The following is a 27,218-nucleotide window of genomic DNA, read 5'->3' on the forward strand; positions in this document are numbered from 1 at the left end:
AAAGCCCCTTGTCGAATAAAATCCAATATTGGTGTCTTGCGTCGGACGTTGTTTAGTGAAAACTCGTTCAGAACCACAACAACGCAGGCCCTCCGCATGGCGCAGAGGCGTTACTGAACTAATTGAATTATCAAGGTAAGATGCATCAGAAAAATCGTAAAGTAGAACTTAAACGCAACGTACAGACATGATAGCATCAGATTGTAACTTGAATATACCAGAAAACATAATTCTATTACGCAGAAACGCAAACATAAACTCTATTTCCAGCTTTTCTACTGTTCATAGAGCTGTGCTCGGTTGCTTGCAGCAACACCATCCAGATGGTGCTCGCCTACGCACATCCGTGGCCCACGTGAGGGGCCACTTTTGTACCAGAAAGCTCACCCGCTCACTTTTGGCGCCAGCGTTTTCTGGTAAACATTACACTTGCACAAGCTGCAGTTGCCAGGAAACGTGAGAAGCCATCAGGGTTCTTTGAATACTATCATGTTCCACTCTTAATGGTGAAGCTTAAGTGTCCTCCATATTTTTATTGGGTGAACCTGTGCCCATAAAAACTAGTTACACTCAAAGCACAGCGATAGCTATGAACACAGTCGGCGATCGGTGAAATCTGAACTGCGGGCCAAGCACGTCGGCTTTTTATAGATGAGTCATCGAAGGTTCCAGAGTAATCGCTGGTGCCCGCGTGACTTCCAGAACACAATTTTCGGTGCCAATGGACAACGGATAGAACAATTGATAACATTTGAGAAACTTCCGATACATGCAGGTGCATCTTGTGCTGAGCGATAACGTTTTAACATTTGTTAGCAGTAAAAAGCTTGGTCACCCAAGAAGGACAAACAAGTACACATGTCAATATGATCGTTAGATGTTAACCCTTTCAGGGTCAATGACGTAAATATGCAGTGCCATGAACAAGTCCAAAATGGTCGATGCGGTATATTTACAGCGCCGTCTGAATGTTTAAAAAGCGCACCAATTTCCTAACTTTTTCTTTCCTGGCATGTGCTGCCACTATGCAGGAATACAGAGAATTTCATTTTCGTGCCCCCCTCTCAGTTTTCGTAGCATGGTTTGTTTGCTCCAGTGTGTTTATATACTACTGCTTGTGCAATGGTGCGCCCGCGGCGGTCAGTTTAGTTTTTTTTCTGCGGGCAGTTCCGGCTTCTTGCGCTCGCAGGACTGTTGGCTATCTCGTTACTAATCGCCCAAAGGGCGACTGCCTCTTACTCACTCGTTTATTGCTCACAGGGGTGCGCATACGAAGGATGCCACCATGCACGCGTTTCCTTTTTGGAGACTCACGAAAACCAAGTTTCTGGTTGGCGATAAGATGAAGGATTAGCGGAAGTTTGTCACACGTTTTGGTTTTTTGACAGGCACACAACCACACAGTTTTCTTGAGTGCGCTCACCTACGCAGTTTGATTACACTATGGATGTAAATATTGGTGTAAGAGCAAGAACATTTGAGATTTGAGAAATATTCTCGTGTGCACATTTTCTGTGCCTTGAACTGTGTATAACAATACATCAAATCTTCAATTTTTATAAGTTTAATTCCTTTTTCTATTGTTAATAATGAATAAACAGTACATATATACCAACGCAAAATATTTTCTCTCACTTTACAGTGTGTCTAAAAAAATTACGGTAAATTTTCTTTGAAATAGGTCCCTCTGAAGAATTTAAATCTGCAATAAAAAAACTCGACCCTGGGCGGTCGCATATGGCGAAAAAAAAATCAACCCTGAAAGGGTTAATGGTGAAAACAGCTATTCTGTCCATGAGCAGAAAGAGAATCGGTGCTTCTGTGTGTCTATCCGTAAATCTTGTTTTCTGACCATGTGTTTCGCACTGTTACACTGGTCCTGATGGCTTTCATGTTACTTTTATGCAATGGTTTCGGCTCACAATGGTACAGGACAAAGGCGACTTTGCCCACTTGATCCAATTATGCGCCAATCTTTTTGCGGCATTGGAACTTACTACTGGAACCTTGGCTGGTTGCAAAGCAGTTCGTGCAGTTCTTGCATTCCTGCACAGCATGGTGCTTGACTAGAAGCTGTGAAAGGTCTATTTCACAGACTATTTATTCACGCCTTTGTCCACACCTGCACCACGCATAACGTTATCTCTCTACCCTTCTCTTTATCCCAGCATGGAGCAGCAGGCTAGAGGAGTCAACCTTAGGCCAACCTCTGCAATTTCTTAGATGAATTTTTCTCACTCTCTCTCTCTCCAGTGATATTTATGGCATCCAGACTGAGTCTATGAATTCCGATGCCGTTTTTATGTGGCAGGCTTTCTACCAACCGGGAAAATCCGGAATTCTCAGGGATTTTGAGTAGTCTGGAAAAAACTAGGAGAATCTGTGCCTCTATCAGGAAAAATTAGCTGTAATTTCATTGAAAGGGTCGAAAGTCACGAATACTGGCTCGAGTAACAGACAGGAATCGTAATGAATCGTCATTGACGCCCTGTCGTTGGCTGTAGGAGTTGCCAGTGTACAGTCAGTGATCGACTGTCCGGATTCCCGATAATTCCCGATCACCGGATTCCCGGATTCCCGATCACCACGTACCCCATAGAGTCAATGTATCAGAACGTCTGAAATTTCGGACGCAAGAACTTTTCATCGTCCAATTTTCCGGACGTTTTGCTGTGACCGCAGGTTCGAAACTGCATTAATCAAAGCCACCATCGCTGCCATTTTGATTACCTCGCCGCCTTGAACTGGCGCACTCGCACGCAGATCCGCTGACAGCCGTAGCCATCACTGCGGCAACGTTAGGCCTAGCTACTTCGACGTTCGCTATGAAGCTTCCTGCCGTTGGGTGCCGTGTTTTTTTATTGAAAGAATTCACTGCTGTCAGCAGTGGCACTGACTCCACCTTTGTGGTCCTCGCGATTGGCTTAGAAGCTTGGAAAGCACGGTACGTTGCATAGTGCCTGTTCCCGAAAGCCAGCTTTGCCTCTGCACAGAAATGTTACTTGGTGAAGCATACGCAAAAGTATTGCAGTGAAGCATAACAATCGTGGGAAGGGGCTATTGCCATGGGACACAGTATGTATTCCCTAATTATTCACGCGTGCGCCCGGTATTTCCTGTCACAGTACGAACGCCTATATGCCTAATACGTGTACCGACAGGCCTTCAGAGCGTTTTCGAATGTGCCTGTGGCGGTTTGAGCCCTTAAGGGCAGTAAATGACATGCATTTATTTTTTCCAACTGGCCGATTTTTCGGACGTTTTCGCGGCCCCTGGGGAGTTAAAAAAATCAGACGTGGACTATGCAACTGAGCAAGAAGATGCTCCAAATGGTCTGTGGGGCGAGCGAGTGGTGAAAGGGAGGGCAAGAACAGAAAGCACCTACGCACTGAGGAATGAGCGGGAAAGGAAGCATGCTGCCGCCGTTTTGAAGGAGCTTGAGCTCAAAAAACAGTGTTGGCTGATGCTGAGATGCAGGTGTCTTTCATCCAAACCAAAATAAACTCTTTAAAGCAGTGAAACACAACACATACGTTGTGCGCGGGATGAGAGTATGTCAGGACAGTTGAGGTTGACTTGCGAGCTGTTGAGAGAGAATCTCAATTGTGACAAAGTTCAGGCCTCGTACCACTGAGCTTGCTATAAGTTGATATAAATAGCTCATATTCGAAAATATTTGCCTCTGTATGCATCTCCTTTTTATTCGTATTTGAGAATGTCCAACTCGATTTGCAATTTTTTCGAAGGCATTTTATTTGCTGTGCATTTTACTAACCCTTCTCTTCTATACTCTTTTTGAATGGCATAAACAGTACTCCTTAGCATTCAAATTGGATTAAGCTGGCTTTCTTTTTTTTTTTCATCTGCTTACTAGAGAGTGACAGCATCGGGCGATATGGTTTCAGCCCGTCTTGACATAAAACATAGTTTTGCATTACCGAGGGAATTTTGCAAAGGCACTCGGGGAAAACCTGGAAAACTCGGGGAATTTGGAAATGTCAATTTGGTAGACACCCTGTGTGGACAAATTTGCTATCATCTTCTGAACTTTTGTGGCTCTCAGTGATCGTGCATTGCATTTTCTTCATGTACATTTGGGCAACACAGGTGACATAACTTTCTGGTTGAATCTTAGAACGACAGAAAGCTGAGCAAGTTGGTAAGGATTCATAATGCAAAGAAGGGGTAAGGCGTGCAGACACAGACACAACAGAAGAGAAGTGGACAACATGAACGCGGCATTCGTGTTGGCCACCTATCTTGTGTCCGTGTCTGCACGCCTTACCCCCTCTTTGCATTTGGATTGAATGCTGTATTTCATTATTGTCAGTGGAGGCACAAAAAATATCAGATCTCACATCAGTAGCCTTTTAGTAGAGGCTTTCGTTCTGATCTGTTCCGAGCTGGCACAAGAAAAATACTAGTGTCCAGGAAACACCTTTCCACCCATGCTTGCTTTCTCAGTTGGTGTTGTTAAGAAGCTTAACCTTACGATCCACACTTGAGTATAGGTATTATTAACCCTTTCTTCTGGCTGCTGCATTATTTTTCTTGCACTCTAGACATTGGCCCTGTAACTTATACCTCGTTAATGTGTACATGCTTCATTTACCAGCAGCAAAAATTTAGTTGTGACAAATCTGCAACTCATTCTCCATAGAGCACAATATATTGGCTGGCCACTTACTCTCTCTGTACTGTCAAGCAAATAGCCTTTTTTTTTTATAGGTTACACTAAATTTTTAGTATTTATGCGGAAACTCATGCACTCAAAATTTTATGCAATACACAAAAGCAAAGCAGAATGAATCCAACCCCAGACATGCAGCTTTTATTAATGAGATTTATTTTTAAAAGATACATAATTTACCAAAAACAAGATTGTAGAATAAAATTTAACAATACTTGTAAAGGTACATATAATTAAAAAAAGAAATAAAAAAGCATCTAAACAGAAAAAAGATGATACAAAGTTTTTGAAATATACAAAATATTTCATTGTCTAATAGCCACTATCTGTGAATAAAGCAAAAGTTTTTCTTGAAAACTGCTTGTGCTACAAAAATTATATGGAAGCCTTACTGTTGAGTGGGCCATGCAGCAAAGCAGTTCCTTGATGTGAAACATAGGGGAACATTGCAAGTCTTGCAGTTAACTCTTGTTTTCTGCTGCATTTTGCTATCATAACATTTTTCGTTAGATGGCTAGTGCTGAATGGCTTCACTTGGTGGGCGAGCACGAACTAGCAGTGCATCCTTAAGTTCCAGGTTGATTTCCATGGTTGTTGCTCTCAGAATCAGTCTGATGAAAAGGCAGCATCATCTGACTCGCTGCTGCTTGAGAGAGAGAGAGAGAAAAAATTTATTTGTAATGAGATTGGGTGACTTCCTCGTAGGGTGGAGCCCTTAGTTCAAGGCCCCATTGGCTCTACTGCTTGAGCCGCTAATAAAATTAGCCACAGACACAGCGGAATCGTGAGATCTGTGATGCTTTGGAGCACGCACGCCACTGCCAGGGGTGGCTATTTTCACTTTGAACTCTGACAGGCACGCGCATGTCTCTGGAGCCCATTAAAAAATTGCTGACAATCGAGAATAAAAAATTAACTCCATAAGAAATTAAAGTTTAATTCTACTATATGTCAGATGGCACAGTGTGTCCGAGCAGTGTGAAAGGTGTCGAAAAGCGTGTTTGAAACCATCATTAGTGGGCTAACAATGCCCAATGGGTGTGGCAAAAAAAAAAAAAGAGTTCAGCAAAAGTGCAGAAGTCTGGCTTTGGCTTGGGTGTGATGATTAATATAAGTATCGGAAATGCACAGGGGTGGGGCGATGGCCTCAGCAAAGAACATAGACATGTACAGGTGTGCTTCTATGACCTATTGCCACAAACACCATCTCAATAAACATTTTTACCTATTTTATGCCAGTGTGCGGGGTAGAGCACATTGGAAGTGTACTGATTGAGGCATTTACCAAAATTCACCACCGTTTCTGCTGCCACCTCCTTGAGCAGGGCCAGTCCAAGTGTGCATCCATTTCAGAAATGAAAGCAGTTGACAGTTGAAATGTTAGTTCAACAAGCTACTCACTGCACTGAGCAGGGCAGGTGCAAAGACAAGTTGATGTACAGCTGCTTCCCCAAAACAGAGGTGCAGTCTGCTGGCAAACATGCACGCTTACAGTAAACATCCTTGCACAAAAATCGCACGGGATCATCGGCATCATGTGGAACTAGGTACCACATTTCAAAGAAGTGGTGCCAGTTCTTAGTAGATATAGTTACAGACACCAGGGCTATGCCCCGGAATTATTTTCGGGAGGAGCTTCGCGAGGACAGTGGCGGCCATTATGAAATATTCACTTTATTTTGCGCATGAATCAAGCTCATCGCTGACATGCATTAGTATGAACATGTTACATACTTGACATGATATACGAGGGTAATTCCTCAAGTTTCCGGCCTGACATCTAAAACTAACAGTGATTTCAAAACGGCTGCTTCAGACACACAGCGCCATCTCTTAGGAGGCCAGTGTAGGAGCTTCAACTTGGCATGCGTGTTCATCAGTAGCACGCACTCACCTGACAGACAAGAGGCACGCTAAGTGGCGATAATGCTAAAAATCGAGTATGGAGGTGTGATCAAGTTCCTCGCCAAAGAAGGGGTTTCTCCAAGTGTTATCAAACATTTGGGTGGTGTGTACGTAGAAGCTTAGCCTTCCTATTCCAATGTGAAAAAGTGGGCAAAACAGTTTTGCATGGGAAGAGAAGGCATTGAGGACGAGCCCCATAGTTGTTGGCCCATAGAGGTGATGACCAAAGGAATCATCGCTCTCACTGAGGAGGAAGTGTTCAATGACAGGAGGCTGAAGTTAAAGAAATCGCGGCACAGGTTGGACTCGCTGTACCATGTTACGCATAATTCATGAGAAGTTTCACATGAGAAAGGTCAGTGCAAGAAGGGTGCCCCGAATCCTTTCATCTGTGCAGAAGGAGGATTGTGTGACCTGTTCTCTCAAGTTTTTAGAGTTTTGCCATAAGAATAAGAGAGATTTGCTGGAGTTGATTGTCACCAGGGGTAAAACCATGGCCCTTTATAACGATCCCCTTTCCAAAAAAGAATCGATGGAACGGCGCAAACACGGAGAAGCGCCACTGAGAAAAGCCAAGGTGACTCAGTCAACCAAGAAGATCATGGCAACAATCCTTTGATTGCCATGGGATTCTCTTGATCGACTTCAAGTAAAGAAATACCATCATGAACACACGGTATCGTGTGTCACTTCTACACAAACTGCATGATGCAATAAATGAGAAGAGGCGAGGAATTTTCCATCATGGCGTCCACCTGCTTCATGACAACACTCCAGTTCACACAGTGAGCATCGTAAAGGCTGCAGCGAAGGACTGTGGCTTCCAGGAAATCGATCACAAGTGAGTGTGATACGACCAGACCTAAATCCCTGTGACTACTACCTCTTCTCAAAGCTGAAGAAAGACCTTCACAGTGAAAAGAAGGGAAGAATGCTGTCTGCGGACATTTTGAAGCCAAAAGTCCAGACTATTTCTTGAAGGGCATAGAAATGTTAGTGCAGAGATAGGAAAAATGTATTGAAGGGAGATTATATTGAAAAGTGACACAGTTGTTTCATTTCTATCCCCATTAAAAGTTGGTCAGGCCAGAAACTTTTGGAATTACCCTCGTACATGAAAGCAGTGGGGGAAGCTTAACGAGTCAATACTTCGTGGACTTCGCTGCGGTGCTCCCTACCAAAGTTGTGAAAAAATGTGTGATATTATTTATTATTATTATTATTATTTCAAAATACTGCAGGCCAATGTGGTGGCCCAAGCAGGTGTGGGTTACATCCAACATGAATGTGCAAAGCAACAGACAACAAAAAAACAAGCAGAAAGAAGAAAAGCAAAAAGGAAAAAAAAAAGATAAATAAAGCTTAAGAGAGAAGGTAACACTCCAACTCAGCGAGAAAATTATCGGAACCAAAAATATCAGAAGGCAAAGAATTTCATTCTTCCACAGTTCTTGGAAAATAACTGAATTTGAAAGCGTTTGATCGGGCAAAGATTGGGGTTAGTGCAAATTCATGGCCATGGCGTGTGCGTCATGTTAAGGGTTTTATACAGTCAGGTAGATCTATTTTTATGTTACCAAACATACAATTATAAAGAAATGAAAGGCGACTAAATTTTCTGCGGGCTTCTAGCGTAGAAATACAGTTTAATTGCAATCAAGTCTATGATATTTACCAAATATAAACCTAACAGCCTTTCTGTTAATACGTTCAAGTTGCATGATATCATTTAATTGCAATCAAGTCTATGATATTTACCAAATATAAACCTAACAGCCTTTCTGTTAATACGTTCAAGTTGCATGATATCTTTCTTTAAATATGGATTGCATGCTCATGCAAAAGAGCTGGAATTGTTTTAACCGTTTTGCAAAAAAAGAACTGAAACTTCTTAGCGAGTGTATGTTAGGCAACATGAACTGTGGCAGAGCTTTTCTGTTGGTAGCAATGTGCATAAAGAGATGCAAATGTGTTGTTACAGGCTAGTGCATTGGTATACTATTTAGTACATAGTTATGCCGTGTTTCCACTAAATACATACTAACAAGGCTTCACTATAGTGCATTAAAAATTATCTGAAACAGTCTTTCTAATGGTTGCTGTCTAATGGATTGTGACATGGAGTACTAGGACGACCACTAGCTTGCATGTGCACTGTTGAATATCACAACAGCTACCACACTGGCCATGCAGGCAAAGTCAGCTCATAAAAGAGAGCAAATTACAAGAGCTTTAGAGTACTAAGGCAAGTGTAATTCTGGCAACATCATCTTATAGAATGAAGACATGTGAAACTTAATATCTCAGTTGCCCTCTTTCCCTAAGGTAGTGTGTTCTTGTGCTGTGTCCTTCCTTAATGTCATGTCAGCACAACTTGCCAGGGGTGTGTGAATGTTCGAAACTTTTGAATAGCGAATAAAATATTGCCCTATTTCATTTGTTCTTGAATGGAATAGTCATTGTTTGTTAAAATAACTAGTTCTCTAATGATTTTTTAATGTTTCAAATTGCCAGCTTTGCTCGATGAAGCATAAAGTTGGAGCAAAAGGGCAATAAATTTCATACCGGCAGCATACAACATGGAAAAGCTATGTAGTGGAGCCCACTTTGTTGCTCAGGGAACCATGTTTTTCTATGTAAACTTCCATCATTTGCAATCATCAATGAGTCCTGAGTATGTGAACAAACTGCTTATTTGCTCCTAATGCTCTGATTGCACTTTTTATAAACAGTGCTTCATAATGTGTTATATAATGACTGAAACTTGCTGACATTTTGAATATACTAGGATGTAAAGTAGTTGTATATAAAACAGGGGTGAAAATGACTTTTTATTATTCGAATTGTATTCAATATTCAATTCCCTTATGGCATTATTGAATCCGTATACGATTCAGTCTTGAAAATTATTATTTACACATGCCTACAATTTGCAAGCCATCGCTGATCATGTTACTGTGAAATGACATTTGTGCCTAGTCTTAGTTAATTATACCTCAATTTTACGCGTACTTCCAATAATCATTGAAATCCAGCAGCTCCCACTGGTTCTAATACACGACAGAGCCAATACAGCCACAGAAAATACTGCTTCCGACCTTTCCTTCCTGGACACTTTCGCCTATAGATATAAACCAGTTTGTACCTGGTGTAAATGGGACAAAGAGTCGCATGCCACAGGTGGCACTGCTGCCGACCACTCTGCTCTACTTAGCTGAAAAACATACTCGGCACACCCACATCTACACTGATGCCTCAACCACACTGGAGAATTCCTCCTGTGGCCTTTATGTGCCCTCAACAAGACAAATGATTGCTTATCGGCTGCAGTGGAGGACATCCTCAACCACAGCAAAGCTTCAAGGCATCAGAGAAGCTGTCCTCTGTATGCTGCGTTGAGCACCTGACCAATGGGCGATTTTCACTGACTCTATAGGAGCACTACAAACATTGTGCAGTTTGTTAAAAAAGAAACAGTCATCAGCCCGTTTCTTTCGATATCATGTACTTGCATCACTTGGCCATTGCATCAGGCTACTGTACAGTGCAGTCCACTTATAGCGATACCACATATGATATATCGGTTATAACAATGAGCCGACTTGAGAGTGTCAACTTATACATTAGGGCTACGAGAAAAAAAAAAAAAAACATGATACGTTATTCACTGCATGTCAGATATAACAATCAAAATTTTGCCTTCTGGACGGCGTTTTCCATGCAGAATAATTGTGAAATTTGCATTCCTAAGTTCCCCTTCAACGAACGATGCGGAGACGGGGCCATATGTTTGCCTACGTGCGTTTGTATCTGCTGCCATCAACCGCGCAGCGTGTCCCGCCCACGTGCCACAATATGGCGCGTCACTCACGATCGACCTACGCATGAGGAAAGGGGGAAAAAAGAGCAGCGTGAAAATGAAGGTGCGCCAGCCCTTTGCCCCCTTCTCAGTGAGCGCGGAAATGCGCCGTGGAAGCAGCAGCGGACAGCCTGGTTGATAGAAGGCGCCGTCGACAAAGCGCATTGGTGTATCGCTTGAGACAAAGCTGCACATTTTGCAAGGCCCAAAGTGTGAGCTCACACAGGAGCGCCGCGATCATGATGGCCACAACCAGGGGCCATGCCGATCAGGGGTCAGCCGATGACATTACCGAGCACTGCAAGCATGTCACTACTAACGATGAAACAGGTGGTGCTTCAATGGAGGACTTTTTGAATGCAGATAGTGCTGCCCCATTATGTGAAGAGATCGGGGCGATTGTTTTCGCGACAGATGGCAGTGTTGTGCGACGGGGGCGACGAGATTGACAATGACCCGTCTTTGACACCGACCCCGATGTTCATGCGAAGTGCACTGTCGTGTGTCAAGTCGCTCATTGATTTCATTCACATTTAATTATTGCCACTAGTCTTAGCACAGCAGCTTTACACCGCAGTTCTGGACCGGAAACTCCCGTAAAAGCAAGTGCGGATTTCCGACTACCGTATCAATGCCTGACTGTATACACTCGTGTAAGGGCCGCACTATCCGGTGTCTAGCTGTGGAAATGTCTTCATTGGTATCGCTGCTCGGGCTCGGCTCGTCGCCGCTGCTCGGGTCATCCGCACGTTCATGTATCCAATCGTCCTCAGTGCCGTCCATGACATTGGAAATCCCGGTGACCTTAAAACTCTTTACAATAATGTCCGTGGACACCGCACGCCACGCATTTAAAATCCAAGAGCAGACCAGCTGAACTGACGCCCTCCTTAGTCGTCCGGTCGGCATTTTCTCGTGGTGGCCCGCTGTCATCCATCCAGAGTACTGGCGTCTGAATTCTGTCTTAAACGGCCTATTAATAGACACATCCAGTGGTTGCAGCATGCTTGTTAAACCGCCGGGAATGACCGCCAGATGCGTACAAGCTTCTGCAAGACGAGCCTTCATGCACTCTGTGAGGTGGCCACGAAAGCTGTCCAATACGAGCAGGGCCTTCCGTCGCAGCAGGCCTCCCGGCCGGTTAGCCCACACCGTTTTCACCCAGTCCACGACTAGTTCATTGGTCATCCAGCCCTTTTCTTGCACTCTGACGATGATTCCATTTGGGAAGCTCTCCTTGGAGCGTCTTTCGCTTAAACACTACGTACGGGGGGAGGTTCCTTCCATCCGCTGTGATAGATTGTTCGGTAGCTTTTTTTTTTTTTTACGGCGGTCCAGCTATAGCAATGACAGGTTATAATGATAGGATTTTTCGTTCTTCTTGATGTCGTTATAAGTGGACTGCACTGCATCACATTTCAGTTGATACTGGCTCGTTGTGGTATTCTGGCCAACAAAAAGCAGATGAAGTAGCACGCGAAGCCCTTCAACACGAAAACTATAAGTGGATTTATTTCACTACATCTGATGCTTCCCAACTAGCTAAAAGATTTGCTTCTGAAGAAAAGGATCTGCTCTGGAGCTTGCCAACCCACCATTACCCTTTCCTTTACTCAATCAACCCACATCTCAGATCCAGACTCCCATGCAGCGTTCCTCGCCATCTAGAAGCTCCATATCATCGCCTTCACCTGAAAACTGCCTATGGAAACGGCTTACGGTACCGCTACAGTCAAGTGACAAGTTCACATTGCAACAACTGTGGCTCAATTGAAACTGTGGAACATATTCTGTTTGAGTGCTGAACGTATGCCGACGAGTGTGCATTCTATGAACATTGCATGCATTCACTTACACAGAGACCTTTATCATTTGACTGTGTCTTAGGCCCTTTAGCCTGCCTCATGCAACGGAGGCGTGCAATGAACTTTTTATTTACATACTTATAAAACATTGGTCAACTCAACAAACTAGTTCTACTCTGTCACCCTCATGCGCCTTTCACATGGCAAATTCTGTCACCTCATTGTAAGACAGTGCATACACTGAAGGACGCTACCATTGCCCATGAGTCAGAAAACTCAGTGCCCAATTTAAAAAAAAAAAAATTATTCCTTTCTTTTGGGGGCCCTCTCTCCTTCTGTCTTTCTCTCCTCAATTCCCTTCCCCACGCAGAGTAGCATGTCAGCAATGTCTATACGCCGGCTAAAATCTGTCTTTCATTAAAGGTCTCTCTCTCTCTCTCTCACACACACACACATGCACACACACACAGCTTGTTTATTTCGGTACCAGTGGTCATGGAAAGCCGATGTTTAATGGAGGTATTATTTAATGTTTTTTACTAATGTTTCCTTCTGACATGTGCAGGTTGAATCTGCACCTCATGAGAGTATTGTGAACACCGTCATTATGGACTTCCTCTATGGAGACACGCTCGAAGATGTGAGTACTTCAGAATGTTTGAAATGTACCTGTGCACACGAACTGATTATCCGAGCACAGATATCGCCCTACTAAATAATTTGGGCATCCTGCTAGATTTCTATACTACTAAATTATCTTCTATATGTTTTGTTGTTGATATGTTATTGCAATATATTTCTGTTTCAGCTGCGGAACAGGGTAAACCAGATTCCCATATTCATGGGCCTGCTGAAAAAAAAAAAGCAGTTTTGGGTGAACCTTCTGAAAAAGTACATGGTTGACAACAAGGCCATCTGTGTAAGTTTAGTTTCTTTTGAAGACAATAGATAGTGTCAGTATAGCGCACAGCAGAAAACACAAGGACGATGCGTTGCAGTAGCATTTCGTGCTCCAATCTGCACATGTGCAGCACTTAAGTGGCCCTATGGCTTTGCGTGTGTATGCTATCTTCAGAATTTAGCGCTGATTATGAACACATGCAAGGGGAGCTTTACATGGAGTAACAAGGCACCACCTGCTTAGGATCTGTCAAATCATTCCAACTAATGCTTGTATTTGCTTTAGATTTGTGTCCTGATGTTTCAACAGCAGGGTATTACAGTCAAACCTTAATATAATGATAACAAATGTAACAGATATCAGATATTACTTAGTAAATATAAAGTTTGGTTGGTGATGCTTTATTTGAGTATTCTCCTGCTATAATTGAAATTGAAAATGCGGGATCCAACACAGTATCAGTTATAAAAACAAGAAAGGGGCTGGCAGACAGTGGCGTAGCAACAGGGGGGGCCGGGGGGCCATGGGCCCCGGGTGCAAGGGGCCAGAGAGAGGGGGGGGGGGTGTCATATACGTCTGAAGACGCCCCTCTTTCCGCCTCTACACCCGAGGAGGGGGGTGACAGAAGACTTATGGGCCCCGGGTGCCAGACGACCTAGCTACGCCACTGCTGGCAGATGGAATGGCACACTGTGGTATAAAATTTTTTAAACAGGGTTGAAGTACCTCAGACAGGCTGGCCAACGTTTCGATAGGTGGACCTATCTTCGTCAAAGGCGGCCTCGTCATCCTCGGCGTGTTAGTTTTAAAGGGTTAGTGCAGTGACGTCACGTGCGGGTGTTGTCGCTGGCGGCTGGTTTTAAAGAGAGAGATTACAAGAGGGAACAGGCGCTGTCGTCCGACGTCTGTGAGCCTCATTCTCAAGACGAAGGGACAAGAGCGTGAGAGTGGGCACGCGGGGAGGAAAGAAAAGAAATAGAAGCAGAAAAAAGGGGAAAAAAAAGGAGGGGGGAGCCAGGGCCGTACCAAGACACAACAAAAGGGGGGGGGGTGAAAGAAAAAGAAAGAGAAAAATGAAATCTTTAAGAAATACGGGGGCTTGGGAGCGTGTTGGGGATGCGAAAGGTTAGGAGGTATTCAGGGGGAGTCGTTGTCGGCATGTTTTTGAGGCATTAGAACGGCCGGTCAAGCAATAGGTCGAGTAATTTTGAAATAGTTAAGGTGGCGACGAGGAGTCTGCGGTGCAATGTGTGGGGTGACAAAGGCAGCGGCATGGTCTTTCAAGGGGCACTGCCCCACGCGCTTAACGTAGGTGTCGTTACGGCGGCATCCAGAAGGCGATACTCTGGGTTGAGGCGCCGAAAAAGGCATATTGACTTCGGAATGTGTTGTCGAGGGGGTTTAAAAAAAAAAAAGACTAAAAAAGGGGGGCAGGGGGAAGGGGGGGGTGAAATCGGTATAGCAAACAGGAGGGTGACGCGTGCAGAAGCGGGCGCGGGCAGGTGTACATGGAAGAAGGGGATCGTACACTTGGTATAGACGTAAAATCCTGAAAGAGTACATTAAATTGAGTAGTAGGCAGGAAATTTTTTTTCCTTTTTTTTCTCCCCCTTTCCCTTTTTTTTTTCTCCTCCGAAATGAAAGAGTAGGTGAGGTTAAGAATTAAAGTTGGCTGGTGGCCTAATGTGTTTTGTGTATTGGTTGATGATATGAGAGTTTCAGATTTAAGTTACAGCTTTTAAAGATTCTAAGTTGCCGCGTGCCAAATTAATTCCTGTCGGGTGTAGGCAATTAAACTTGTGTATGAGGTATGATTCCGTGTACTTCCTTTCGCGAGGGGAACGGAAATTTGTTTGTAGTATATAGAGCCTTGCTTTGTCAAACATATGTCCATGTTCATTAAAGTGGCTGGCTACTGCTTTGGGTAAATTGTGTTTTGTGTCCGCGCGGTGACCATTGAGTCTTGTATTGATTTGTTGTCCGGTCTCACCTATGTATTGTTTGCTACAAGCGGCGCATTCTAGACAGTAGACTACATTGCTTGATGTGCAGGTGAAAGCCGAAGTTACCTTGTGTGTGTAATTCGACGCTGTACTTTTTACTGTAGTAGTGGATTGAATGTGTTTGCATGTAGAGCACCTGGGGCGACCACAGGGATTGCTTCCCAACTTCTTCTTTTTCTGTAGTTTGGCGTGCACAAGAACATCTTTAAAATTAGTGTTGCGTCTGTAGGCCACTCTGGGAGGGTCGGGAAAAATCTTCTTAAGTTTCTGGTTGCTGGTGAGAATCGGGTAGTATTTACTTAGGATGTTATTCACGTTTGGGAGTGCGTTTGAGAATTTAGTAGTAAGAAGAGGCGTTGTTGTTCTTGTGATCTTCGGGCGGGGCTTGAGGACCTCGGCTCGATGAAGTTTGGTTGCAGCGATGTAAGCTGTTTGAAGGTCACTGTTTGGGTGGTTCCTGTTTGATAGCGTTTCTTTAAGGTGATCGAGTCTATCTATGTAGTCTTGGTTTTCAACGCAAATGCGACGTAGTCGTGTGGCTTGGCCTTTAAAGATGCCTTGTTTGCAATGTCTGGGATGGTGGCTGGTATATTCTAGGTACTGTTGTTTGTCGAAAGGTTTCCTATACAGCGTTGTCTTTAGTTCACCATTGTCAATGTATATTGTTGTGTCCAGAAAGTTTATGCGCTCAGTTGAGGATTCTGATGTGAATTTTATTGTTGGGTGAACAGAATTTAGAAAGGATACATATTTATCTAGACTGTCTTGGCCATGTCCCCAGATTATGAGTATGTCGTCTATGTATTGTAGGTATGTGTGGGGCTTGGTAGTGCAGCGCGATAGGAAATCTGTTTCTAGAATCCCCATAAATATGTTCGCGTAGGTTGGTGCAAAAGGCGTACCCATGCTTGTACCATGTATCTGTAGGTAGTAACTCTCTTCAAATTCGAAGTAGTTATGTGTGAGAACTAATTCAAGGAGAGACAGGTAAACTTCAGTAGAGTGTTGTGCACTGTGTTTAGACAGCGTTTGTTTTTTCGATAAAACAAACGCTGTCTAAACACAGTGCACAACACTCTACTGAAGTTTACCTGTCTCTCCTTGAATTAGTTCTCACACATAACTACTTCGAATTTGAAGAGAGTTACTACCTACAGATACATGGTACAAGCATGGGTACGCCTTTTGCACCAACCTACGCGAACATATTTATGGGGATTCTAGAAACAGATTTCCTATCGCGCTGCACTACCAAGCCCCACACATACCTACGATACATAGACGACATACTCATAATCTGGGGACATGGCCAAGACAGTCTAGATAAATATGTATCCTTTCTAAATTCTGTTCACCCAACAATAAAATTCACATCAGAATCCTCAACTGAGCGCATAAACTTTCTGGACACAACAATATACATTGACAATGGTGAACTAAAGACAACGCTGTATAGGAAACCTTTCGACAAACAACAGTACCTAGAATATACCAGCCACCATCCCAGACATTGCAAACAAGGCATCTTTAAAGGCCAAGCCACACGACTACGTCGCCTTTGCGTTGAAAACCAAGACTACATAGATAGACTCGATCACCTTAAAGAAACGCTATCAAACAGGAACCACCCAAACAGTGACCTTCAAACAGCTTACATCGCTGCAACCAAACTTCATCGAGCCGAGGTCCTCAAGCCCCGCCCGAAGATCACAAGAACAACAACGCCTCTTCTTACTACTAAATTCTCAAACGCACTCCCAAACGTGAATAACATCCTAAGTAAATACTACCCGATTCTCACCAGCAACCAGAAACTTAAGAAGATTTTTCCCGACCCTCCCAGAGTGGCCTACAGATGCAACACTAATTTTAAAGATGTTCTTGTGCACGCCAAACTACAGAAAAAGAAGAAGTTGGGAACCAATCCCTGTGGTCGCCCCAGGTGCTCTACATGCAAACACATTCAATCCACTACTACAGTAAAAAGTACAGCGTCGAATTACACACACAAGGTAACTTCGGCTTTCACCTGCACATCAAGCAATGTAGTCTACTGTCTAGAATGCGCCGCTTGTAGCAAACAATACATAGGTGAGACCGAACAACAAATCAATACAAGACTCAATGGTCACCGCGCGGACACAAAACACAATTTACCCAAAGCAGTAGCCAGCCACTTTAATGAACATGGACATATGTTTGACAAAGCAAGGCTCTATATACTACAAACAAATTTCCGTTCCCGTCGCGAAAGGAAGTACACGGAATCATACCTCATACACAAGTTTAATTGCCTACACCCGACAGGAATTAATTTGGCACGCGGCAACTTAGAATCTTTAAAAGCTGTAACTTAAATCTGAAACTCTCATATCATCAACCAATACACAAAACACATTAGGCCACCAGCCAACTTTAATTCTTAACCTCACCTACTCTTTCATTTCGGAGGAGAAAAAAAAAGGGGGGAAAAGGGGGAGAAAAAAAAAGAAAAAAAAGAAAAGAAAAAAAAGAAAAAAAATTTCCTGCCTACTACTCAATTTAATGTACTCTTTCAGGATTTTACGTCTATACCAAGTGTACGATCCCCTTCTTCCATGTACACTTGCCCGCGCCCGCTTCTGCATGCGTCACCCTCCTGTTTGCTATACCGATTTCGCCCCCCCCTTCCCCCTGCCCCCATTTTTTAGTCTTTTTTTTTTTTAAACCCCCTCGACAACACATTCCGAAGTCAATATGCCTTTTTCGGCGCCTCAACCCAGAGTATCGCCTTCTGGATGCCGCCGTAACGACACCTACGTTAAGCGCGTGGGGCAGTGCCCCTTGAAAGACCATGCCGCTGCCTTTGTCACCCCACACATTGCACCGCAGACTCCTCGTCACCACCTTAACTATTTCAAAATTACTCGACCTATTGCTTGACCGGCCGTTCTAATGCCTCAAAAACATGCCGCCAACGACTCCCCCTGAATACCTCCTAACCTTTCGCATCCCCAACACGCTCCCAAGCCCCCGTATTTCTTAAAGATTTCATTTTTCTCTTTCTTTTTCTTTCACCCCCCCTTTTGTTGTGTCTTGGTACGGCCCTGGCTCCCCCTCCTTTTTTTCCCTTTTTTCCCCTTTTTTCTGCTTCTATTTCTTTTCTTTCCTCCCCGCGTGCCCACTCTCACGCTCTTGTCCCTTCGTCTTGAGAATGAGGCTCACAGACGTCGGACGACAGCGCCTGTTCCCTCTTGTAATCTCTCTCTTTAAAACCAGCCGCCAGCGACAACACCCGCACGTGACGTCACTGCACTAACCCTTTAAAACTAACACGCCGAGGATGACGAGGCCGCCTTTGACGAAGATAGGTCCACCTATCGAAACGTTGGCCAGCCTGTCTGAGGTACTTCAACCCTGTTTAAAAAATTTTATACCACAGTATCAGTTATAGTGATGCAAAATTCAGTTTGAACGTGCGTCAAAATATATGTATTCTCGTAGCAAAAAATGTCACATAAAGTTGCCAATTGATCTTCCAGATGCTTAATTTTGCATACTTACACAATTCCTGCGGCACTGCCACCTACTCCTAGCACCATTGTATAACAGCAATAGCCAAAATTTTGGACACTGCATGGTGTTGGGCATGAACCACGCGTGTGACGCCACAGACATGGCAATCATAAATAAAGTCCACTAACACTGGCATGGCACTCTTTGGCCATATCTGGCGCTTGCGCCACTAAACAACACACATTCACGAAAAAGTTTCCACCATGTTGACTGGAATGAAACCACAACTTCGGTTGTTGACTCTCATTGAAGCAATGCTGGTTAGGCCTAGTGGTCTAAGCAATGCGTCTGGCAGAGGGGCAAGTGACAAGTCATTGCAGAAAGCTCACCTCCAGTATGTTCACATTATAGACCTTATCGGTGATCAAGCCTTGAGATTAGGTGCACAGGCTTAACTGACGGTCATAGTTATGGAGTATGAATCTACGTGCGGTCTCCTCTGTATCCGAGAAGTCTGTTGGCAGCGTGTGCATTTTGCCCAATGGCGTCGCTTGGTTGGATCGCAGTCGGCAAGCCAATGTTTGGGTCCCACGCAATATCGTTAATTGCAGGGTCACATATTCACGGTGGTGTAAGGCGTGTGTGTGTAATTTGTTGTTCCCGTGCTTCCTATGGGCCGGGCAAGATGTCGGCGGTTCATCAAAATCTGCCGAACATCCTTTGCTGGCCCGGCAGAGGCACCTCACTAGCGTTGCTTCGCATGTACCTGATGGCATTCTTTTTTTTCAATGATATCTGCATGTATGCCTATAACGAATACTGGATATAACACATGCATTTTTGTGTTCGATGCGACTTCATTATAACGAGGTTCAACTGTAGGTACAAGTGGGCACTGTTTCTGAGATTTGTTCTCAGTTCTTGAAGCCAACATGACAAGGCGTAAGCTTGATAAACGGTAGGCCATGCACACTGCCCAATCTTAGTGACCATTGGCTGGATATGTTTGCTTCCACTTTGTGTTTTTAAATGTAGGTGGCACGGAAACCGTTTGTACTCTGCTTATACGTTTATACTGCTACTCTGCTCTGCTGTGTAGCTTAGTGAGAGTGTTGCATTACACACTAATGCTAATGCATGTGTGTTGCTCCACACTAGAACTTTCTAACGTAATCATGCATTAAAACTTTTTGTGAGTGACTTATAAAGCCATATGTGCTAGGCAGTGCCCATACACAGGGTTTAAAGATATTGCTTAAAGAGGCCCTGAAACACTACTTGAACATAACAAGAAAATGTTGCCGATCTGGAGATGAGGCTTCTGTGATAGATCCTGTGAACATGTGAGCAAAATATTATTGCACTGCATGCAGCAGGGAACTTACAATCTCGTGTCAAAACAGTGAAAAATCGCTTGCCCTTTCTTTTGCAATGTTGTCATGCAGCTACATCGCAAGCAAGAAAGCCCACCAACAGTTATTGGCTGATTTCGTGATCGTGAGGACGTTCTCAGTAATACTGTTTGAAGAAAACATACACTCTCCAACTTAAAAACAAGGAGAAAAACAATAAATTAGGTTGATGAGTTTACGTTTTCTTCAACCATGTTGTGTCTTTGCCAGACGAGTTTTCATTGAATCCTCAATTATTATCAGTAATACTAATTGCTAATTTTCAGTTAAATAAGTGAAATATACACAACATGTCTGTGATCTCAAAAAGGTGAAAAAAAAATTTCATCTTTGCACTTTTGGTGTACAGGAACCAGTTAAAGTCGATGAGGATAGCTGTAGGGGCTTGTTGGGACGGCATATCTTATTTTGTTGTAGCGCAAGCTGAACAAGGACAACAGAAAGGCGCTTTGTGTGTCAGTTGTGCCTTTCTGTTGTGCTTGTTCAGCTTGCACTACAACAAAATAAGGAACCAGTTGAACGTAGCTGTGTCTGCGGAGCATGACCTCTGAGATTGTGTTGACATGCTGCGTAGCATAGATACCTCAGCCTCATGGGATACCGTACAAGCCCTTTCATTGGCGAGACTATCAGACAGCTGCATATATTAATTAATTGATCTCTCAAAGATGAAAGTGCTGTGCCAGTTGTGCCGTCTTGTGCCAAACCATCAAGCTGCAACACTAATTTCAAATGAAATTGGCAAATTTAGCAGGATGTGCGTGTTCAGTGGCGAACACACAGCCTAAACATGCATTGCTGAGCACTTAGCCCTGCAATTCAAGCCTAAGCAATCCATTTCATTTTCAGCGTCTTCAGAGTGTGGGTATGCTTGGTGGCACAATTGTAACTAGGCCACAAGAAAATGGAAACCTTTTTTGATATACAATGCATTACGAGTGTTTAATAAAAAATGCTATGCGTTGGTGTATACGCAGAACAGCTAATGATGATTTGAACTGGCACTCATTTCATGGGAGCAGTCGGGAAGGAAAGCTGCGCTGAATGAATAAGGTTGTACGGTATGCTTAGCGTGTAGCTCATTAGTTTTGTTATACATATTAGCACTCGATTTTGCACCGTATTGGTACATCTGTATCGATTAATGGGCGAACGACTTGTACATTTGACATTCTAAATCATGTCTGGTTACTGGGATGATAGTGTGGCACGCTGGCAAAGAACCTTCTAGCTTTCACGAAACTTCTTGGTCGCAAATATCCAATGGCAACTGCAATCTTCACTCAAATTTGCACTCAGGCTGCACTATCTTTGGCCCGGCTGCACCACTCAAAATCAAGCTCTTGCCACTGTAGAATGAAAGCCAAGGTTGTAAAGTTTCCTAATAGTCAACATTAACTGCCAAATTGGGGTCGTAACTAAATGTTTGGCGAAACCGCAAACCTCCAAAATTGCATTTGCAGCAGTGATGATCACAGCCCAACTTCCACAGATCGAGTCCAAACATTTGAATAAACCATCGTTCAGCGCACAAAACATTGGCTGCCATTTTACTTTGGCTATATGGTGCCTGTGGGGGAGCTGTGAATAAGGCCGAATAATCAAGCTTATTCGAAATATCGGTGGACAACACAGACCACAAAGCTAGTGAACATTTTATTCCTTTATTGTTTTCAAAAATATTTCGGAGCGTTTTCTCTCCAAGTGGTGTGAAAGCCTGACAAATGTCCAATGGCCAGTACATCATTTCACATTATTCTGCGGTATTCTGCTATCTTAACTGAAGGTCGCCAAGAATTAAAAATTACCTGAGGGCATCACACCATCTGCGTTCACTGTACACCTTGATGGGTGTTGTTCCCATTGTTTATATCGCACGGATACATTTAATTAGCTAAATTGATAAGTTTACTTAATTGATGTCATTGAAAGCATGGTTGACGTTGACAAATGACTGATAACAGCATTTAAAACAAGCTATGATTCTTGAAGACTTTTTTAACAAGGAAGAAAGTCCAAGAAATAAAAACAAAGCAAAACAAAATTAAAGAAAATGCTGTGACCATGACAGCGCTGCTGTGCACTAAAGATTGCATCAACCGTTATGCAACCTCGTCAAATACGGGCACTGGGAACGAGCTACCGTGCATTTCCTCATCGCTTTTTGGGGCGCATCTTTGGTCCCTATCATTTATCACTAGTCGGTCCTATCAAACCATCTTGTAACAGTTCGCTTTTCAAACCATTAGGAGACTATGGCCCAGGTTTGCATGTTCGTAATATACACATTGCACTAGATGACGACATTTACATCTGAGATCACTTTATTACTGGTATGGGACGCATTAATTATCATGAGAATATTTTTTTTTTAATTTGCAGGCTTTTTTGTTTTTCTTTTTTTTTCCGGAAATAAAGGACCACAGAAAACCTAGGTCGCTGTATACGTGATTGTCTGTCATTTTATGGCATATTCCACAACTTTTGCATTGGCACCTTATCAATACGGAAGGTAATAAATGTTAGTTCATTACAACAAATACTAGTTGCTTGTCCATAATGAAAAAAAATCTTGGCTATTATTAACACAAGTCTATCAACATAGAGTAGGCACTGTTCTCACAAAGCCATCGTTATATTTTCTTGGCCACATTTAGTTGGCACATCAAGTATGTAACTTAATGGTGGTTTCTGAGAAACCTGTATGTGTTTCCTTAGCAGCTTCATGCTACAGTCAGGTGGATGAGCATTTTTCCCTGTCACGAATTTCGTGCACTTTGTGGGCTTCTGCAGAACTGATCTGCCATAATGTAATAGTGTTCTGCAAGTGAAATAAGGAACACCTTTTGTTCATATGCCTATATTTCACTCCTATTGACCTTTACCAAGCTGCTCCAAAACGCAAACGCAAAGTGTCCTGTGTGGAACGCTGCCTTTTTGTCTCCGCGAACTTGAAACTACTTTGTGGGAGACTCCGCTCTCTTAACCATGGCGATGGACGTGGAGTCGCCTGGAGAGGTTCCTGGTCCTTCTGCGTCAACAGCGGCTGCACCGAGAAAGCAGTCTAGTCGCCCGAGTGACACCGACAGCGAGGACACTGTGATCTACTCAGGGACCAGTGATGAAACCTCGGATGACAGCGACTTCGTGCCCGTAGCGAAGCACAAAGCAAAGAGAAGACTCGTCAGGACATCTCCTTCCACAAGTAAGGCAACTGTGATCCCGGCGCGAAAGCCATCAGACCTCACAATTTTATTTGTGCCTGTGGCTGCTAGCGACAATCTAAACCGGGTCAACCGCCAAGCCACATCTGTATCGCTCGAGGCACTCGTTCCGGGTCAGATAAAAGATGTAAGGATCAACGCCCGTAAGAACATCCTCGCTATAGACGTTACAAACCGCAGCGCGCTAGACATTCTGAGCAACGTTAAGGTGCTGGATAGCATCAACGTACGCTGCTATAAACAAGACCATCATGACTCTACGGCCGGCGTTGTGTATGACGTAGATAATTCCATAAGCGATGCTGACCTGCATATACTCATCAAGCCAGCGACAGAGGCAATTGCCATATTGCAAGCCCGTCGCCTGGGAAACTCGCAGTGTGTCAAGTTAACTTTCAAGGGAGACATCCTACCGTCACACGTCAAGGTCGGTCACTTGTGACACATGGTATGGTCTTTTGGGCCAAAGCCGCTTCAGTGCAGGAAGTGTCAAAGGATAGGGCACGTTAGTGCGGTCTGCACAAATGCTGCTGTGTGCTCACGGTGCTCTGGGTCGCACAGCTCCAACGCCTGTCGTGCAGAAAACCAAAAGTGCGCCAATTGTCAGGGATCTCACGATGCAACTTCGAAGAATTGCTTACATGTGAAAAATGAGGTGAAAGTCTTGAGGCAAATGGTCAGGGATAGTTCCTCGCACAGGGAGGCTGCCGCTAAGGTGCGACGTCGATGTTAACGTCGCCGGAGATCTAGGAAACCCACTGCTATTGCTAAGGATGCACCGCGTCCACTGACAGTCCACAATCTTCTGCATACAACTAGCAATAGCAGCAATGAGATTCCTCGGCAGAAAGTCTCCAATATCATTGCCTTATGCGAGGAGTGGCCGCCATTGCCACGGCTAGAACCACCAGCGGAGTGACAAGATGTAGCATGCTTGCCGAATCATGCTTCACCTGGCAGCAACCAAGACGATGACAAACAAGTTGTCACCATAATAAAGGCCCTTATGAACACGGTACGAGTACTACTGACCGCCATACACACTCCGGCGGCTCGAGGCGCACTTCAAATACTGGATGCCCTGAATCCGGTACTGTCCGGTCTTGAGAAGCACCATGGCTGCTCCCCTACATTCGTTCCTTAAAGAGGTCAAGGAAGCGTCTATCTTCCAGTAGAATGGCAGAGCATTAAATCGCGCATTTCGGACTTTCGTCCGTTTGTTTTTAGGAACAAATTTCCAATAATCGTCATTTTTGAACCAAACGTTGAGAGCGCCATCCACCTATCAGGATATGAAGCTTTCATGTCTGCCTCTTGTAGCGACCGCAGCAAAGTCATCATTTATATCAGATGCGATTCCACATGTTTTACACCCAGTGGCACCTGATGATGACAATCAGTATGTATGTTTGACTATAAAATGCAAGAACGTCGCACTCACGCTCATAGGTGCCTACATTTCACCTTCGAGTCGATTTGACAACGTAAGACTAGGTGGAATTTTAACATCGACACCTGGACCATGGGTCATTACCAGCGACTTCAACGCGCGTCATCCACTATGGGAAAGCTTAACTCATTAAGCCAGCGACAGAGGGAATTGCCATATTGCAAGCCCGTCGCCTGGGGAATTCGCACTGTGTGAAGCTAACATTTAAAGGAGACAGCCTACCGTCACATGTCAAGGTCGGGCACTTCCGACACGTATTACGGCCTTTTGTTTCAAGGCCGCTTCAGTGCCGGAAGTGTCAAAAAATAGGGCACGTTAGCGCTGTTTGCACAAATGGTCCCGTGTGCTCACGATGCTCTAGGTCGCACAGCTCCGATGTGTGTGGTGCAGAAAACCAAAAGTGCGCCAATTGTCAAGGCTCTTACGATGCATCTTCAAAGAATTGCCCACGTGTGAAAAATGAGCTTAAAGTCTTGAGGCAAATGGTCAGAGATGGTTCCTCACACAGGGAGGCTGCCGCTAAAGTGCGACGTCGGCGTTCACATCGCCGGAGATCTAGGAAACCCACTGCTATTGCTAAAAATGCACCTCGTCCACTGACAGTCCACAAACTTCCACAGAAAACTAGCAATACTAGCAACGAGGTTCCTAAGAAGAAAGTCTCGAATAACATTGCCTCATGCGAGGAGTGGCCGCCGTTTGGAGGTGTCCTCCCAGAAGTGCTCTATGGTCGCTTTCACGCGCAAAGCAATGATACAATACGTTGTTAGAATTAATGGACAGCCTATTGCCTACGAGAAGACGCACCGCGTTCTAGGAGTGATAGTAGATCGAGACCTTTTCTGGAGACCACATATCTCCTACCTAAACAGGAAATTAGTCATGATAACCCACGTGCTCAGATTTTTTGCGGGAAAGTCATGGGGTGCATCTGTGAGTGTGATGCTCCAACTCCATAATGCACTGTTCCTCGGTCTCCTGCGCTTAGCTCATAGCTTACCTGTACTGGGTGGGACTGGTAAGACCAACATCCGTGCCCTCCAGTCTGTGCAAGCTCAAGCTCTGCGAATTTGCCTTGGTCTTCCCAGATGTGTGTCCACGGCAGCAACAATAGCCATCGCGCATGACCACCCCATCAACACGTACCTTCAAGTCGACACTTTAAGGATGCATATCAGGCACTTCGCCCGACTTCCATCGCATCATCTCGCCTCCCTTCCTGCCGCTCGACCTCGTTCAGCGTTTAGCAAGATTATTGCCGCCAGCCATGGAACATTACCGTCAAACTTCACGCCTGCAGCACGACCATCTCAACCGCTGTGGTGCCTGCATCCACTCCAGGCTCTTCTTCATATTCCTGGTATCAAAAAGAAAACGGAAATGTCAACTTTCGCCTTCAAACAAACCGTGCTTTCAGTGCTACATGACAAGCACAGAGGACGCATCCACGTTTATACGGACGGTTCTGTCTCCTCTAATAGTTCAGCTGGAGCAGTGGTGATTCCCGCAGAGTGTGTCACCCTCAAGTTCAAGACATCTCACATTACATCATTGACGGCTGCAGAACTCGCAGCTATCCATGCTGCTCTGGAGTTTATTGTTCACAAATCATCACATTCATGGTCCATCTTATGTGACTCAAAGGCAGCTCTTCAGTGTCTGATGTCCCCTTTCAACCACGGACCAAATGTGCAACTAGTCACAGACATCCGACTACTCCACCATCATGCAATCAACAAGGGACACAACATCATCTACCAGTGGATACCGGGTCACTGCGGAATTTCAGGAAATGACAGTGCAGATGACGCTGCCCGGTCGGCTCATGATGGTGCCCAGATTATACCCATACCGCTGTCAAGAACTGACGCAGCCACAAGTCTTCGCTCCCTCGCCCGCGAGCTTACACAGAATCTGTGGAATACCGGTGAATTCACGAACCCATGTCTCCACAGATTGGATCCACGTCGGCAACTCCGCCTACCACCAGGGTTGCCACGAGCGGAAGCAACACTTCTGTGCCGCCTGTGGCTCGGCGTGGCATTCACGAACTCCTACTCATTCCGCATTGGAATGGCTGACAGCCCTACTTGTGACACCTGCGGCTGCGAGGAGAAGATTGAGCACCTCCTTTGTGACTGTCCCCGTTACAACGTGCCAAGAAAAAGTACTCGTGACCGCTCTTGAAAAACTGGACAATCGCCCCTTTACAGAGGAAAAAGCTCTAGGACATTGGTCCAGACGGGCTTCGGCACTCAAGGCCTTAAGGGCTTTACTTAAGTTTTTAAGGACATGCGAACTGTGCGACCACCTTTGAATGTTGTAGCGCGTAATTTCGCGTTACTGTTGGAATTTTCTGGTTTCCATTTTTTTTCCTCTTCTTCTTCTTTCTCCTTTTATTCCCTTTACCCCTTTCCCCAGCACAGGGTAGCCAGCCGGTACTTGCACTGGCTAACCTCCCTGTTTTTCCTCTC

General features: G+C 44.4%; 1 protein-coding gene across 1 annotated transcript in view; it reads left to right on the plus strand.

Annotated features, from left to right (window-relative positions):
• LOC139051664 (uncharacterized protein C05D11.1-like) overlaps nt 1-27,218 on the plus strand; it is a 210,280-nt gene that overhangs the window by 67,295 nt on the left and 115,767 nt on the right. The window contains exons 10-11 of the mRNA XM_070528630.1: nt 12,825-12,899; nt 13,068-13,178. Coding sequence (XP_070384731.1) covers nt 12,825-12,899; nt 13,068-13,178 — 186 coding nt within the window. The remainder of the gene's footprint in view (nt 1-12,824; nt 12,900-13,067; nt 13,179-27,218) is intronic.

Source organism: Dermacentor albipictus, unplaced genomic scaffold (genome assembly GCF_038994185.2).
Source record: "Dermacentor albipictus isolate Rhodes 1998 colony unplaced genomic scaffold, USDA_Dalb.pri_finalv2 scaffold_13, whole genome shotgun sequence".
NCBI lineage: Eukaryota > Metazoa > Arthropoda > Arachnida > Ixodida > Ixodidae > Dermacentor > Dermacentor albipictus.